The sequence below is a fragment of the Ictidomys tridecemlineatus genome, chromosome 2 (assembly GCF_052094955.1).
Source record: "Ictidomys tridecemlineatus isolate mIctTri1 chromosome 2, mIctTri1.hap1, whole genome shotgun sequence".
In the NCBI taxonomy this organism is placed as follows: domain Eukaryota; kingdom Metazoa; phylum Chordata; class Mammalia; order Rodentia; family Sciuridae; genus Ictidomys; species Ictidomys tridecemlineatus.
This window is the reverse complement of record NC_135478.1, coordinates 202,093,567-202,109,654: the sequence shown is the minus strand read 5'-3', so window position 1 is coordinate 202,109,654 and position 16,088 is coordinate 202,093,567. Positions and strand designations below refer to the sequence as shown.

Below are 16,088 nucleotides of genomic sequence, written 5' to 3'. Positions count from 1 at the left end.
TCTAAATTCTTGAAATTTTTCTCTGTCTAAAATGTCAATCTTAATCGCTGGGATTGTGGCTCAGTGGTAGAGCACTTGCCTACCACGTGTGAGGCACTGGGTTCAAACCTCAGCACCACGTAAAATAAATAAATTAAATAAAGGTATTGTGTCCCTCTATAACTAAAAAAAATATTTTTAAAAAAATGACAACCTTAGACTCTTGTATGTGTTGAATATTGTTGTGGTGTTATCTAAACTGAATTATGAGGAAATGTTAATGGTACGATAAATTTTTGTTATATCCGAGGAAGCAGACAGATTGCTCTGCTGCACCATATTTTTGGGATATGAATTAGTACACACACATTTTAATAAATAGGGCAGTTGTGTCTGTTTAATACTAAAGTAGTTTTTTGGTTCCTGTTTCCTCTTAAAGAAGGGTAAAAAGAATACTTTCCTGGTACCAGGAGCCCTTCTGTTATACTTCAAGAATATTTAAAATGAACATTGGGGGCTGGAGCTGGGGCTGGGGCTCCTGTGGTAGAGTGCTCACCTAGCATGCGTGAGGCACTGGATTCGATCATCAGCACCACATAAAAAAAATAAAACAAAGGTATTGTGTCCACCTATAAATATATATAAATATATTTTTAAAAAACTAAAAAAAGAACATTAGGCTTTCTCAGAAACTTATTCATACAGAAGTACTTAACAATAAAAAAAAACTATTAAAACAGTGAAACTGTGAAGCAAAAACACATTTTTTTTTTCAGGCACTTTCAAGATCATAGTTTATTTATTATTTCAGATAAAAAGATAGTATACATATTAGGGAATCCCTTAAAATTCAACTCTAGAGTTATACACCATCTAGTACTTTTGCAATGAATGTTAACCAAAGAAATTCCTAAACACCTGAAAGCCCCACTATTAACATGAACTATAGTAATAAAAAATTGACATTTAATTTGTTCAATGTATAGTATTTACATTATGAAACCAATGGTGGTATGATAAACAGTGATAAAGAAATAGTAAAAATAAACTTTAAAAGCAAAGGTTTCTAGCCTTACAATGTGCTAATTATCATAACTGTATATAAAAAATTAAAACAGCAGAGCTTTCTGTTACAAAATTCTTAATCATCTGAGTTGTAGTCATTACTTGCTACCAATTTACATGCAACATCTGCTAGGACTGACATTTGATTTTTTTTCCCCCCAAGGAAGTGTAAGTAGTTAAATGACATTTCAGAGCAGACATTAATTTACTTTTTGACAGAAAAAAAACTGTACTCAAGATTAGTACTGGTCACAAGCCTCTTCCCTACAGAAATCATAAGGACAGTTAAGACACACCCCCTCAAAAAAAAAAATCCAAAAACAGATGCAAAGTACCATGAATGGCAGAGCTCAAAAAAATCCCAGCACCAATCCAGATACACATTTTTTCTCTCTTTCAACGATGAGAGGTCTATTTTGCCATCAAATAACAATGACTGAAGCTAGTAAGGGACACCAGGTGTACAACTAATCAAATCTTGCAAAATACTAAGATGGAGGCAGGGTGGCCAGAAGAAGGAGTAATTTATATATAATTCAAACTATATACAGCTTAACTGGAATGCAGCTCATCCCAAACTGGCTTTCTGAAACAACTGGACCTTTATGATTTAATAGTTAAAATTATAACAAGTGTAATCATACAATAGATTTACATGGGAAGCAAAAATCCAAGGGGCATTTTATATTAAGTATTTACTGTGCTGTCTCAATTTAAAAATAATTTTGCTAAGTATACATCTCAACTGAGGTCTATGTATAAAATGTCCTAATAGATACAGATATTTACCTTTGGTGAGTTGAAGGCCTTGTTGTGACTTCTGTCTGAATTGTAGGCAGAATGATATAGATGGGCATGCATATGTGGGAAAACTCAAGTTGAGGTAATCCAGAAACTGTGCAAGTGAGGTGACTGGAAGTACTTTGAAGACAAAGTACATCAGAAACCCAAAACAGGTAACAGTGAGAATGGCAACGGGGGAATGGAATGCCAATATGGCAGTAAATTTGTTAAAAACAGAAAGAGGAAGGCCTCTTGTACCAGCAGAATCCTGCATACATACAAAAAGAAAAAGCCACCCACCATTTTATAAAACAAAAGCCAATTATAGTGTGGGAAAGTACAAACTGCAGAAAACCAGAAGTCAATAGAAGAAAAACTACTGGTTTGCATGAAAGAAACATTTCATTCCGACAGAGTTACTTGGTGAATGCCGCCACCACTGCCCACAGAACCTCGTTGGTGTTGGCCTTCAGACATTCCACCTCGGGGTCTAAGTCAAGAAGCTGCACTCTCTTGGTAGCTAAGTCATACTGCTCATCCAGAAGAGGTGCAAAGGCATTCTCCAGGACATCCGAGGCATGGGCTAAGTAAATGAGAGCCAGCAAGCGCTTGTCCATGCGATGAGGGTCATTCACCCATTTGTCAAGAACAGCTTCTTGTACCTTCTTGATGAGGTGCGGCTTAATGTTGTTATTGGTGAGAGGATGTGTCGTCATGTCAAAAAGTAGGAAGTTCTGTTTCTCTGTCGTCAGTACACCCTTTTCCACCAGGTTTTTAGCTAATCGTTCCCTCACGTTTCTTAATTGATAATGCAATTTTAATGGATTCCATGTCTCACCACTAAGTAATTCAATCCAGTTCTGGACTGTTTCTGGAGGTTGAGTCTCCTCAACATGATTTAGAGCTTCATCCAGAAGAACATCCCCTGTTGGTGCATCGGACTTACAAATCACCTTTCTTGTCACCTTTCTTGTTAAAAGACTTTTACGTCTCATTCCACAAGCCTCTAGTTGTAACCTTCCTCTCAATGCTAATTCAATCAACACACAGCCACGTAATCCAGATGATATACAGTCATTCCAAAATGATGTATAACCCTCTCGGTCCTTGAGGCCCAGCAGGAGCACCTCCTCCATCACGGTCAGCCGCGTTTCCTTGGAGTCGCCCTTGTCGTCGTCATCCTGCTCGTCGCGGCGGCTCTGGGCGGCGTTACAGGAGGCCTCAGTGCGCCGCTGCACCAAGCCCGAGCTGCGTTGGGTCAGCGAGGTCATGGCTCGGGCCAAGGAGCCGCGCCGGGCCGAGAGGGACGCGGGACCGACCGGGTCTCCCTCCACCTCCTCCTCCTCCTTCCCCCGAGGCCCCGACCCGGGCTTCCGTGTTAAATCACTGTTCTGGGGCGACGTGGGTCGGCAACTGGTCCGGGAGCAGTCATGAGGAGACGGGTCGGGGTGAGGCAGGTGGGACCGGCGTCGGCAGGGCGGGAGAGGAGAGCGCCTTCCTGCGGGCGGCCGCTGCCCCAACATAACCCAAGCTCCCCAGCCGCAAAAACACATTTTTAAAGGTTGTTATTTGGAGAAATGTTCCCTGCTTCATATTTAACTATGTAAGATTAATATTTAAGATTAAAAGTGTTATTAATTTACCAAGCTTTTTTGGGGGGGAAGGGGGTGCATTGTAACAATAATAGTGAGATTCATTATGCCACATTTGTACGTGTACATAACATAATTTGATCAGTCTTATTCCCCAGTAGCTCCCCTTTCACCTGCCTCTTCTCCTCTGATTCCCTTCCTCTACTGGTCTGCCTTCTATTATTTTTTTTAATTAGTACATTATAATTGTATGTAAAAGTGAGATTCATTGTGTTATAAATGTACATGAACAGAGCATAATTGATTAGATTTCATTCCCCAGTATTTCTCCACAGCCTCCCTTTCTCTCTCCATCTTGATGCCTTTCTTCTACTGGTCTTCTTTCTGTTTTCATGAGATTCCTTCCCCCCTGCCCCCTCTCCTCCTGTCTCTCTAGCTTCCACAAACGAGAGAAAATTTAATAAACTGAACAAAAGTTGTATTTTCTATTACCAAATACTACCAATTTAATATTAATAAAGGTGTAATCATGTACTTACAAAGCTTTTTATTTTTGGGGGGGGTGGGTAGGGGATGCTGGGGATCAAACCCAGAGCCTTGTATATGCAAGGCAAGTATTCCACCTCTGAGCTACATTCCCAGCCACTACAACACATTTTTAATGAATCAAGTTATTTGATTTTTCTCTCACAAGGACTTGAAATTTTCACTTGAGGATCAAAAACAGAGAAATATTCAACTAAACCTACTTTTGGAAGAGCAGAGACAACTACTATATGAATCACAGCAGAAAACAGAATCACAGAGAATGCTATATGATGCCCAATTATCAGAAGTACAAGGCCGAAACTTAGAGCTTCAAGTACTTCTTGAGTCTGAAAAAATTCGAATTCAAGAAATGAGTAGTATTCTAGATAGGGAACGGCAGTTCCATGCACAGCTACATAGCAGTGACAGTAGTGGGCAGCTTCGGTCATCATTACCCTCAGATGACCTTCTTATAGAGCTACAGAAACAGCTGGAGGAAAAACACCGTCGTATAGTAGAGTTGTTAAATGAAACTGAAAAATACAAACTGGATTCTTTGCAAATGAGACAGCAAATGGAAAAAGATAGACAGGTTCACAGGAAGACATTGCAGACAGAACAGGAGGCCAATACTGAGGGGCAGAAAAAAATGCGTGAGCTCCAGTCCAAAGTTGAAGATCTTCAGCGCCAGCTGGAGAAGAAGAGGCAACAAGTTTATAAGTTAGACCTTGAAGGAAAGCGATTGCAGGGAATTATGCTGGAATTTCAGACGCAAGAAGTAGAAAGAGAAGAAAAACGAAGTAGACGAATTCTGTATCAGAATCTTAATGAGGTAAATTGACACTTTGTTTCTTTTTAAATATATTTTAAGTTATTTGAGCAAGTTACTTGTCATTTGAGCAAAAACTTTTGATATTGATTAAAGTATTTAAATAGTTAAGTGAAAATTATTCAAAATTAATTCTATAAACCTTATTTGGAATATAAACAATAATTGTGCTCCATTTTAAGAAAGAATATGAAACACTATATGTTTATAATTATTGTTTTGTTTTATCCAAAATCACCAGCCAACCACCTGGAGCTTAACCAGCGAAAGAACAAGAAAGTGGGTTATTCACCAGAAAACAGGAGAGGAGAAAGAATATGATTACCCTGAGGTGAATGGTGGAGAAACTGAAGTAGAAATGCTGAGACAAAAACTTCAAGTGGTTGCTTCGAAACTGCACCATCTAGGCCAGAAAGCCTATAATAGGTTAGACTTTTCTGCCTTATCTTCAGAAATGGCATTCTTAGACAGGCTAGGTAGACTCTGTCCCTTATGAATAGGTAGCCAAGAGTAGAGAATTAAAATTTTAAAGATGATGCATATTTACATTAGGAAACATCATTCTTTAAAAATAGCCCATATGTCTGAAAATACCTTAACGCTTAACCCAGGAAAAGAGAACACTTAGCCTAAGGAACAAGTGATAAGCAAAGCAGTGTGTCCCCTAATCTGTGGTGTTTGTGTTAGTAACATCCCTGAGGAGGTCTGTATTGACTTTGTCTTTTCTTTGAAGACTACAGTTTGAAACAGCAGATGATGAAGCTTTCATTTGGGCACAGGAAACTATTGATGAAATTACTTTACAACTACAGAAATTAACTCACCAACCAGGTGAAGAGGTAAGACTTTTAATTAAAACTCTTTGTAAAATATAAACAGCAAAGATTTAATAGAAATTATGAATCATGGGGCTGAAGTTGTGGCTCAGTTGTAGTGAGCTTGTCTGGCATATGTAAGACACTAGGTTCAATTCTCAACACAGCATGTAAATGAATGAATAAAATAAAGGTCTATCAACATCTTAAAAATATATATATGAATCATTTGAAACTGGCAGTATATGCTATATAAGCATTTTGATCTTTTATTAAATTTTAAATATAACATTTGCCAAGTTACATTGGCCTCTTTTTAAGAGACCAGGCTTTTTGAAAGAGCAGTCTGAGATGTACCCTCACCACTCCATAAAACCACTTGCAGAATCCTACCAGTGTCTTCACAAGTGACTAATCTGGTAAATCTCCTCACTCCCTTTCTTTCTTGACTTTGTAGAATTTGACATTTTCAGTGTCTTCCACCTTCTTGAACCCTTCTCTTTTCTTGCCTTTTATGTCAGTATTTTTTCATCTGCTTCTTTATCGGTTTCTTTCATACGTTCCTCTTCTGTCATTTTTCATGTTTTTATCTATTCATGTTTATCATTCCCATAGCCTGAGTGCTCACTAGACTTACCAAGTGATAATATATTTTATATTGAGCACCTACTATATGCCATGTATACTAAGTCTTAGGGATACAATGAACAAATTTGACAGAAATCTTACCCTCATGAAGATTATTGTCAAGTAGACAGTAGCTCCATTATAGACCTTTGACCTGGACTCAAGTCCATTTCATTATTAACACCTTTTCTTTAAGAAGTATACCCCAGGGCTGGGGTTGTGGCTCAGTAGAGGAGCACTTGCCTAGTGCTGTGCAAGGCCCTGTGTTCAATCCTCAGCACCACATAAAAATAATAAAACAAAGGTATTGTGTCCAACTACAACTAAAAAATAAATATTAAAAAAAGAAGAAGAAATATACCCAATAGTGTCTTAGGAAATTCCCAGGCACATTCCAAATTGAACATCATCTTCCTTTATCCTCATGCCCTAGACCCCCTTTCTGGTCATGGCATCACCCAGTATAAAACCCAAGTCACCATGCACTGTTTTCCTTCACCCTTGACCTGTACATCTAAGCAGTCACTAAGTTCTATGTCTTCTACCTCCTTAAATATCCATCCCATTTACCCAGGGCTGGGGATGTGGCTCAAGGGATAATGCGCATGAAGCGCGGGGCGCTGGGTTCAATCCTCAGCACCACATAAAAATAAAATAAAATAAAGATGTTGTGTCCACTGAAAACTAAAAAATAAATATTAAAAACTTCTCTCCCTCCCTCCCTCCCTTCCTCCTCCCCCCTCCCCCACCCCTCCCCATCTTCCTCCTCCTCCTCCTTCTTCTCTCTCTGTCTCTCTCTCTGTCTGTCTCTCTTTCTCTCTCTCTCTCTCTCTCATGAGGAGTTCGCCTAACACTTGGATATTGTGTCTACCCTAATTTACTTTACTGTGCACATAGCTACCAAAGGAACTTTGTGGCAAGCTCCTGCTGAAAGCCTTTCATGGCTCACAAAGACTCTCCATTGCCCTCATTTATGTCTGTTATTCATAAGTGAAGCAGCTTTTACTCTCTAGCCTTACCAAGCAATTTACAACTCCCTAAAAGCAATATACTCTTGCATAAACGTTTGAGCTTTTATATGTGCCTTTCCTTCTGTTTACTAGATTTTTTTCTTGCTTGCTAAATTTCTATGATTTAACCAAGCAACAGTTTGTGAAATCTGTTGCTTTCAGTGCCTCGACACACTTTCACATATATTTGTGCTTGTGTGATCTTACATCCATTTTATTTTTTCAGCCTACCTTAGTATTACCAGGTACTTCTGGGTGTTCATTGACTAAAAGACTACTCAGACAAAATACTGAACTGACAGGATATATCAGCCAACTGACTGAAGAAAAGAATAATTTGAGGAATGTGGTCATGAAGATGGAAGAGCAGTTGAGGCGCTGTCAACAGACAGGAACTGGTGGAGATTATGTACGTCATTTTCAGAAGTAGTGCCAAGTTACAATTTCTGCTATCTAATTTTGAATGTAAAAGCATCAGGTCAGATGTGTAGGAGGATCTGTGGAAATTTTTATAGGGATGACTGTAATATTAATAGCTATTATTTTGTTGAGGGAGCCGTCTCTGTACCAGACTCTGAGAACACTGACCTGAAGTCATAATCCAATCTATGTCTATGAATGTCCAAAGACAGATACAGTATTGACTGTCAGCAGACATGTGTAGAGAAATGTTCAAACGTGAATCCTCACTGTTGTCTTCATTATTTACCACTTACTGTGTTTATGACTCAAGTGGAAGATGCTTTGAAATTATATATTTCAGTTTGATAAACCACTCTGGGAATTTAAATATTTCCATTTTTTTTTAAACCTACAGAATAAATTGCTGGTTTCTATAATTACCCAGTATAAAAATAGGAAGAAACGGTAAGACAAGCATACAGTCAAATGGATGATAACATCTCTTCATGGCTTCCATAGGAAACCACTTCCCTTCTTCCTACTGGGTTATTTTTTTTCTTTTTTATCTACACTTCTCTAGTAAGGGCTCCACATTTGGACCCCTGTGTCCATCTCTTAACTCTCTCAACATTTTTAGTAAAAGCTCTGCTAAATCTGATAAACCTTTTCTGTGGCTAGGCTTTCACCAAGGACCTTTAGGGGTAAAGCTAATCTACTCAGCAAAATGACCATATACTTGGAGTTAGTAAATATTTTTTAATGCCAGCTGAGATTGACTTTGAGGATGAAAACTAAGACTAGATATCCATGATAGGGATACTTTTAATATCTTTAATTCAGCTTTTTCTTCAGAGATGTGTTCTTTATGTAAGTAGTTGGGCACAGTGGCACACACCTATAATGCTAGTAATTCAGAGACTGAGGCAAGAGGATTACAAGTTTGAGGCCATCCTCAGCATCTTAGACCCTGTCTCAAAACAAAATATAAAGGGCTAGGGACATGATTAAAGTGGTAGAGTGCCTCTAGGTTCAAGCCCTGGTACCACCAACAAGGGCAGGAAATTATATAAGTAGGCTGTTGTCTCTTCAGTCTTCTAGGTTTTTATTCTGTGGTGATGCCAACCTTGAAGCCATTATTGCTTCTGAAAAAGAAACATGGAACAGAGAAAAATTAGCTCTTCAGAAAACCTTAAAAAAAACGGAAGCTGAAGTATATAAACTGAAAGCTGAACTGAGAAATGACACTTTACTTCAGAATCTGAACACTGATTCTGAAAATGTAAAGGTAGGTGACATTTTCCTTCTAATGATAGTCCTCCATTTTTGCCTTTTTTCATCTCTCTGCCCTTACCCAAACAGACTAAAGAAATGTGGGTGGCGCTCAGGTTGTCTCCGGAGGCCATTCAGTGTGTTGTGATTGCAAGGTCTCTAGCATGTCACAGAAGGTTTGTGAAGAGGCATGCCTCTTCTGGGAGGACTGGTAACAGGTTAAGCTCAATTAATTGTCATGGTGTCAACACCCAGAGCTGGTTGTCCTTCCGCCCACAGTTTCTATCTCAATAGACAAATAGTACTGTTGTCTTTTCAATTCCTCACAAACATACTGCTACTGTCAGTGTAAGAACATTGTGCCCTAAGATGGGAAGCCCTTGGAGTAGCCTCTTTAATGTGTAGAGATTAATATAGTAGTAAAACTACCATAATCACTTAATGTAAAATCCAAAATAAAGAGAAAGAAAAGTATTGGGAATATTTATTCTGATTATGGAGTAAACATAAATTTATGACTTATACAGTAACAGAATAATTGGCTTATTTAAAAAACTAAATAGATGAGTGACCACAATAATAAAATAGCTCCATGAAAATTTTAATTCTCAGATGAAAAAGATAGCTCTATACATAAGAAAACACAAATGATAATAGGAGGACAAAAATATTTACAATAATATCATGAACAGGGGCTAAAACTCAAACTAAAACCATAACTATAAGGTTAGTATTTACACACCATACAAAGTGGCAAAGTTATAATGGTTAAAGTTACATTAACCTTCAACTTTGCTGATGAAGCTAAAAACAGTACCTGCCATCCTACAACTGCTTTTTTTTTTTAATCTAGGTAATAATCATCCCCTAGAGAACAATTTGAATGACTTCTTAATAATGACTTTATGTTCTTCCCTTCTTTAAATGTAGAGGACTTATGGTAAATACTTGAGGGCAGAAAGTTTTCGAAAAGCTCTCATTTATCAGAAGAAATACCTGCTGCAATTATTGGGCGAATTCCAAGAATGCGAGGATGCAACCATAACGCTGCTTGCCCGGATGGGGGGTCAGCCAGCCTTCACCAATCTGGAGTTCATCAGCCGCCCAAAGGGTTTATCCAGATTTCGTTCAGCTGTCAGAGTGTCCATTGCAATTTCACGGTAAAGTTCTTGAAAGAAAATTGATTTTATTCAGAGACCCTCTAAAGGGATATTTGTCCTGTAATTCTAGCTACTCAGAAGGCTAAGGCAGGAGCATTGCAAGTTTGAGGCCAGTCTCAGCAACCTATTGAGACACTATGTCAAAATAAAAAGCAAAAGAGGTTGGGGATATGGCTCAGTGGTAAAGCAGTTCTGGATTTAATCTCCAGTACCATAGGGAGGAAAAAAAAAAAAAGTTTGTATATGGGCTGGGGATGTGGCTCAAGCGGTAGCGCGCTCGCCTGGCATGCGTGCGGCCCAGGTTCGATCCTCAGCACCACATACCAACAAAGATGTTGTGTCTGCCAAGAACTAAAAAATAAATATTAAAAATTCTCTCTCTCTCTCTCTCCTCTCTCACTCTCTCTTTTAAAAAAAAAAAAAAAAAAGTTTGTATAGGATTTCTTTGCCATCCCTAAAATATAAATTTCTCTCTGGGTTTTCATCCTTTTAGCAAGGACTCTTTATTCTGTACTGTGTAAATATACCCTTTGGAAAGGGCCTTCTTAGGTACATGCAGCTGGTGACTCAAGCTGGCACATCCAGTCCAATTGTCATTTTTTAATTTGAATAGACCCATGAACTAGCTTATACATACATAGACATAAGAGAGATCATAAAAAGGAAAAGCTTTTTTTTTTTGAAAAATCACACCTCATGCCGGCATACATCTGTCTTCCTTTCCTACTAAAATAACCTGTTTTTTACCCAACTCTGGAAAGCCCTGGTCTACCTCTGCATTCAGGTCCAAGGTTGGCCTTCAGGGATTCTGCTAGTGCTTTTGTCACTCTTTTCCTAGTAGTTACAAGCTAGGAACTTTGGCATTCATTCCATATGTGGTTGAAACTACCTTGTAGTCATGAACCACTATTGTCCTCTTAACTAGTAGATAAGATAATCAGGGGCTGGGGCTGAGGCTCAGTGGTAGGGCGCTTGGCTAGCATGTGTGAGGCACTGGGTTTGATCCCTAGCACCACTAAAAAAATAAAATAAATTTTAAAAAGATCACTCAGACACTTAAGCTTCTCCATGTGTACCCTCCTTTTTATTTCTCTGAAACTCAGCAGAGTCCCAAAGGAATTTTGTTTCTTAAAGTAGTTCTTGCCAGGTCACATTTGATGCTTCTTCAAAGGATTTTGCTTTTTTTTTTTTTTCTTCTTCTGAAAAATGTGAGTTTTGCTTTTGTTTCTGTGTTTTTAAACTTGAGTTTCCTTAGTTCCAAATGTCAGTTCACAAATGAGAAAAACAGGACAAGGAGGGGTTATAAACCCAGTAGGGACAATTAGCCTGGTCTCTCTATTGCACCCATGCTGGCTCTCTAAAAGCAGATCAGGTCTTCCACCGTGCCTGCCTCTTCTACTTATTGTAGTCTCACACTCCAGTTTCTCCTTTCCCACTTCTCATTCCCAACATCACCATGTGTCTGGCAAACAAAGGGTAATCACTGGCAGATACATTGATGAAAAAGATGTAATACCTGCCTGAAATCCAAAGACAGCTCACTTTCTGTTGGGGAAGGGCCATATACTCAGAACTTAGAGGAGACACTCATGTGAAGTCTCAGGAGTTAGCCAGTCATTTTGATTAGAGGAATTTGGGGAGACTTATATTTTGACTCTCTTAAAATTGAGTCTTGAAACAGACTGGTTCCACAATGTGCTTTCACCTTCAGAATTATGATCCTGACAGAGCCCTGGCACTCCAGAAAGCTCTCTAAGCCAAGATGGGCCACGCAGCAGTAAACCTAATGCAGCTGTATGATGACATTAATACCCCCATTCATTTAAAGCCAGCATTGTTTTTTGTTCCTGGTCACATGGCCTCACCCATCCTCCAGCTTTCCCAGCTCCCTCTTATGGGTCCTTTTATTCTTTTTTCCTCTCATCTACCTATCATCCACTATTCTATTTCCTGCGGCTACTTTCTTTCTGTGTGTATTTTTTGCCCTCCATCTCTTCCGGTCTCATTAATCCGTAAAGCTAGAACCTGATTCTGGCAACACCAAAGACCTCTGTTTCCCCTTGGAAATGAGGTGAGGGGAGCTTACAACTGTGTTCTTCTGTTCCAGTTAATTTTGCCATCAACCCAGGTGCATGTACATAGTTTTGGATTAGGAAATTGTGATTGTTGAAATCTGATCTGTGCTCATATTTAAATGATTTTTGTAGAAGGTATATTTTATGATCTTTATAGATATGCTCTGATGTCTTATCTTGGAATCTTTTTTTTAGAATGAAAATTTTGGTTCAACGGTGGCAGCAAGTCACAGGTTCTGGTTCCACCAATGTTAACAGGGATGGCTTTGAACTGAATCCAGGTAAAGTCAAAATAGCATATTTCTACATTTACAGCCCTCTAAAATTATTAAAAATGTAATATCTTCCAAATAGCAAATTCTGGAGCCAGTGTTTTCCAAAGATAAAGGAGCTTATAACTAACAAGGCTAGGGACTTCATTGTTTTAAAGAGAATAAGAATTGCTGATTTTTATGGGCGCTGGTCTATACTAAGCCCTGCTTTTTTCATATATTCTGCCAATCTGATGTAATCACAATTACTATTATTCTCACTTTACAGATGAAAAATTGAGCACTGGAAAACACATGGTATTTGCCCCAGATTACCCAGTAGTGCTGCCCAGTAGGGGCACTTAAGGCTCTGGGTTCAAGAGAGAATAGCTATTAGTCATGTAAAACAGTTATGGTTTGAAGTTTTCATGATCTAATAATACTCAAATGATTTGAGTTTACTACTACGTTGTATAAAAATAAGAACAGTTAAAATTCCTTCTCTCTACACCTAGAATGAAGTAGAAAGAACATTAGGGCTTGAACATTTGGGATATAAGGATGAGGTCAAAAGCGGGAGAGCACAGAGTACAGAGAAAAGGGAAATTTCCATGAAAGTATTTTGAAATATAAATGCTTGCACTGAGAAATTTTTATCTGTGTCATACCAAAAATTAGCAAATCTTGATTTCAATTTTTTTTCCTATAAAAGGAGAGTGGAGTCATAAAGGATCTGGTTACATTAGTCTAATTTTTCTTTTCCACATTATCTTTTCCCCCAAATGATAACACATTCAGAAACCCTAAGATTGAGGTCTTTTAGAAATAAAATACTCCAGTTCAGTAGTTTTTCTTTGAAGCATAGTTCAGATACCAGAAATACTCAATTTCAATAACAATATTGAAAGCTTAAGTTTTATCTGTACTGTTCTCTTCTTTAGCAAGAATAATTGAAAATTATTATTATAAGTAAGACAGCATGGTATAATACACTATATACACATGGTATAATACTGTTTTGTAGAAATGTTCAAGGGCTTGGTTTTTAGTTTTTGTTGTGTTTTGCTTTGTTATCTTAACATCTTGCATTACATTAAGGTGCTGAAAAGACTGACCCATTTTATCATTCTTCTGGTGAACTAGATCTAGATGGAGAACCAAGACATACAACATACCGCTCAAGATCAGATCTGGATTCTCCTAGGTGCCTTTTACCATTTCAAAATAGGTAAGAATTAAATGTATTAATATCTAACAGAGAAAGATGGACACTGATAGGACTTTGGCAGATGAACATCTTTAGTTGTAATTTGTTTAACCTATGGCCCAGAATCAAAGCTAAGTTTTAAATTTGTAAATGGTTTCTAAGGTTAACGGAAACAGAGCTGATCAAATGTTGCTTACTATATGCCATAGTTAGACATTGGAAAAAGTGTTGATTAAAATTGATAAGTCCCTGGCCGTTAGAGAAAATGTTAGTCTGCATGACAGATGCATTTTTACATATCCAACATTTACTGACAAACTGACAGGTTTTATACTTGGCATTTTCATGAAGCCCTAGCTTCTTTGAATTTATTGAAGACCAATTTCTTTCCCATCCCAAACTTAGAAGCATGGGGGATATAGATCATATAATATGTACGTGGCCTGCCTTCCGGGGTAGGGGAGGATGCAGGTGTGTGATGTGATTGCATTGTTTCTGGGTAATTTGGTTCATGTACATTGCTTTTAATCCTTAGGTCTCCAGGCACCCTAGCTGATTTAAATCCTGGTTCCACGGCGTGCTCTCACCTTCAAAATTATGACCCTGATAGAGCCCTGGCAGATTATATCACTCGGCTAGAGGCACTACAAAGAAGACTTGGAACTGTACAGACAGGTGCTTAAGTTTAACCACTTATTGGTAGTGCCATAGTGCTAGACCCACAGCTCTCCTCATTTTGAAACTCCTTAACCCTCATTGTTTAGAATAAAATCTACTTCACTTACCAAGTTAGGTAAAGCTTAAACTGTGTAACCAGCATCGCAACTAACTTTAGAGTACTCAAGACATGATTTATCACCTCAAATCCTGCCCACCCCCAAATAATTCCCCTACTACCTCTTCATTCAGTAGATTGCTCATAGAAAATACATGATTGAAGACTAATGTGGGAAGGTGCTCTGAGGTAATGCATGGTAGAAAGTGGTGAGGCATACAGATACTGGTGAGGAAGAGGATTGATCACTTAGTACAACCATTATCCCTACTACTGCCTGGTGCTTTTAAGAGTGATCAAAAAAAAAAAAAATTACTAATTTTCTTTCCTCAAAAATATACCTGAAGTGTCATACTTGATAACAGAAGTGGATTCTCTATTCATTATGAGAAAACTTCTTTTCTCTGTCTTCCTTTAGTTCACTTCTGATCCAGAGATTTTGAATCATTTTAGTTTGAATTGTATTCAGTCTACTTTTACAGTTTTTTTTTTTAACTTTTATTAATGATTCTCTTTTCCTACTAGTCCCACAAACTCTGTGGACTAATATCAGATTGAGTTAGTAGTTATCTCTTCATTCATTCATTCAAAAAATTCATGTGTTTAACACAAGTAACATGTAGTACTAGGAAACTCTCATTATTATAGTTGAAGTCTGTTTGTTGGTTAAAGGTTTGTTTTGTTTTAAGCATCCAAATTTCACAAGACCCAGAATCTGAAGACCAAAATATTTTTTAGGATATACTAAAAATATATAGAACTTCAACCTTTAGAACACTTTATATTAGCATGATTCTTGATTCCTTGCTTTAGAACCACTCTTGATGACTTGTAAGTATAGTCAAAATCTCTTTAAAAATCAGTTGAACTATGAATAAGACGTTTAAGGAACAAAGGGCATTTTTTCTGATGGAGAGTTAATTGTAATCTTTTTGTTATCTATACCAGCTAATTTATATAGAACAATCTAATTTAAAATCATGCAAAATGTCTTGTTTTTCTCTTACAGGTTCAACTACTACATTTCATAGTGGTATGAGAAGATAATACTTTAAAAACATCAAAAGTTGAAGTGATTTTAAACAAATTCTCTTTTGTAAATCGAAGATTCTTTTCTGCTTTTATATTGTGAATATTTAATGGGACCAAAACAAACACAGCTTATGATTGTATCAGATCTCTTGCACATGAAAACAAACTGGAATTTGTACATACAAGCATTGTGTATGTATTCATGCACAATAATCACTAAATTACGTGTATATTTGCGGAATGTTAATTTAAATAATTAAATTATAAACCTTGTGTATTTATCAAATGGGTGAAAAGATCAAACTTTTGCCGATATGATACTGCTGAATGTGTAGCTTATGGTGTCCTGCACTTTTCATTTAAGGCTACTGAAATTACATGTTTCTGCTTAATATATTTGCTACTGGTGATGAAGACAGAAGATATCACTTGTAGACACCTATTTTTGTATAATGGTAGAAGTTTTGAATTTTATGGGATATTTTGTCAAAGCACTGAAAATAAAAATGACTTCACCATTTTCACCACACTGTATTTGAAACTTCTTCATTTTTAACTGAGCCATATAGTTCCTGGTGCATATCCTCATAAATTACTTATCTTAAATATGCAAGACCTTAGGATTCAAACAGAAAGTTGTCCTTATATAATTGGATATTAGGGTTTTGTATGAAGGTTTTCCCTCTGCC

At 37.5% G+C, this 16,088-nt stretch overlaps 1 protein-coding gene and 1 pseudogene across 10 annotated transcripts in view; one reads left to right on the top strand and one right to left on the bottom strand.

Moving 5' to 3' along the window:
• Positions 1 to 15,928, top strand: part of Akap9 (A-kinase anchoring protein 9) — a 127,291-nt gene extending 111,363 nt beyond the window's left edge. For 7 of the 10 annotated variants that reach the window (XM_021732781.3, XM_078040439.1, XM_078040440.1 and 4 more), the window contains 10 exons: positions 4,114 to 4,779; positions 5,018 to 5,202; positions 5,510 to 5,615; positions 7,455 to 7,637; positions 8,721 to 8,915; positions 9,830 to 10,059; positions 12,330 to 12,415; positions 13,484 to 13,613; positions 14,128 to 14,267; positions 15,377 to 15,928. In XM_021732781.3, coding sequence (XP_021588456.2) covers positions 4,114 to 4,779; positions 5,018 to 5,202; positions 5,510 to 5,615; positions 7,455 to 7,637; positions 8,721 to 8,915; positions 9,830 to 10,059; positions 12,330 to 12,415; positions 13,484 to 13,613; positions 14,128 to 14,267; positions 15,377 to 15,414 — 1,959 coding nt within the window. In that variant the 3' untranslated portion in view covers positions 15,415 to 15,928. The remainder of the gene's footprint in view (positions 1 to 4,113; positions 4,780 to 5,017; positions 5,203 to 5,509; positions 5,616 to 7,454; positions 7,638 to 8,720; positions 8,916 to 9,829; positions 10,060 to 12,329; positions 12,416 to 13,483; positions 13,614 to 14,127; positions 14,268 to 15,376) is intronic. The other 3 variants (XM_078040437.1, XM_078040443.1, XM_078040442.1) reach the window with 3 other exon arrangements.
• Positions 760 to 3,365, bottom strand: LOC101955319 (Golgi phosphoprotein 3 pseudogene; annotated as a pseudogene).
• Positions 15,929 to 16,088: the final 160 nt, after the last annotated feature.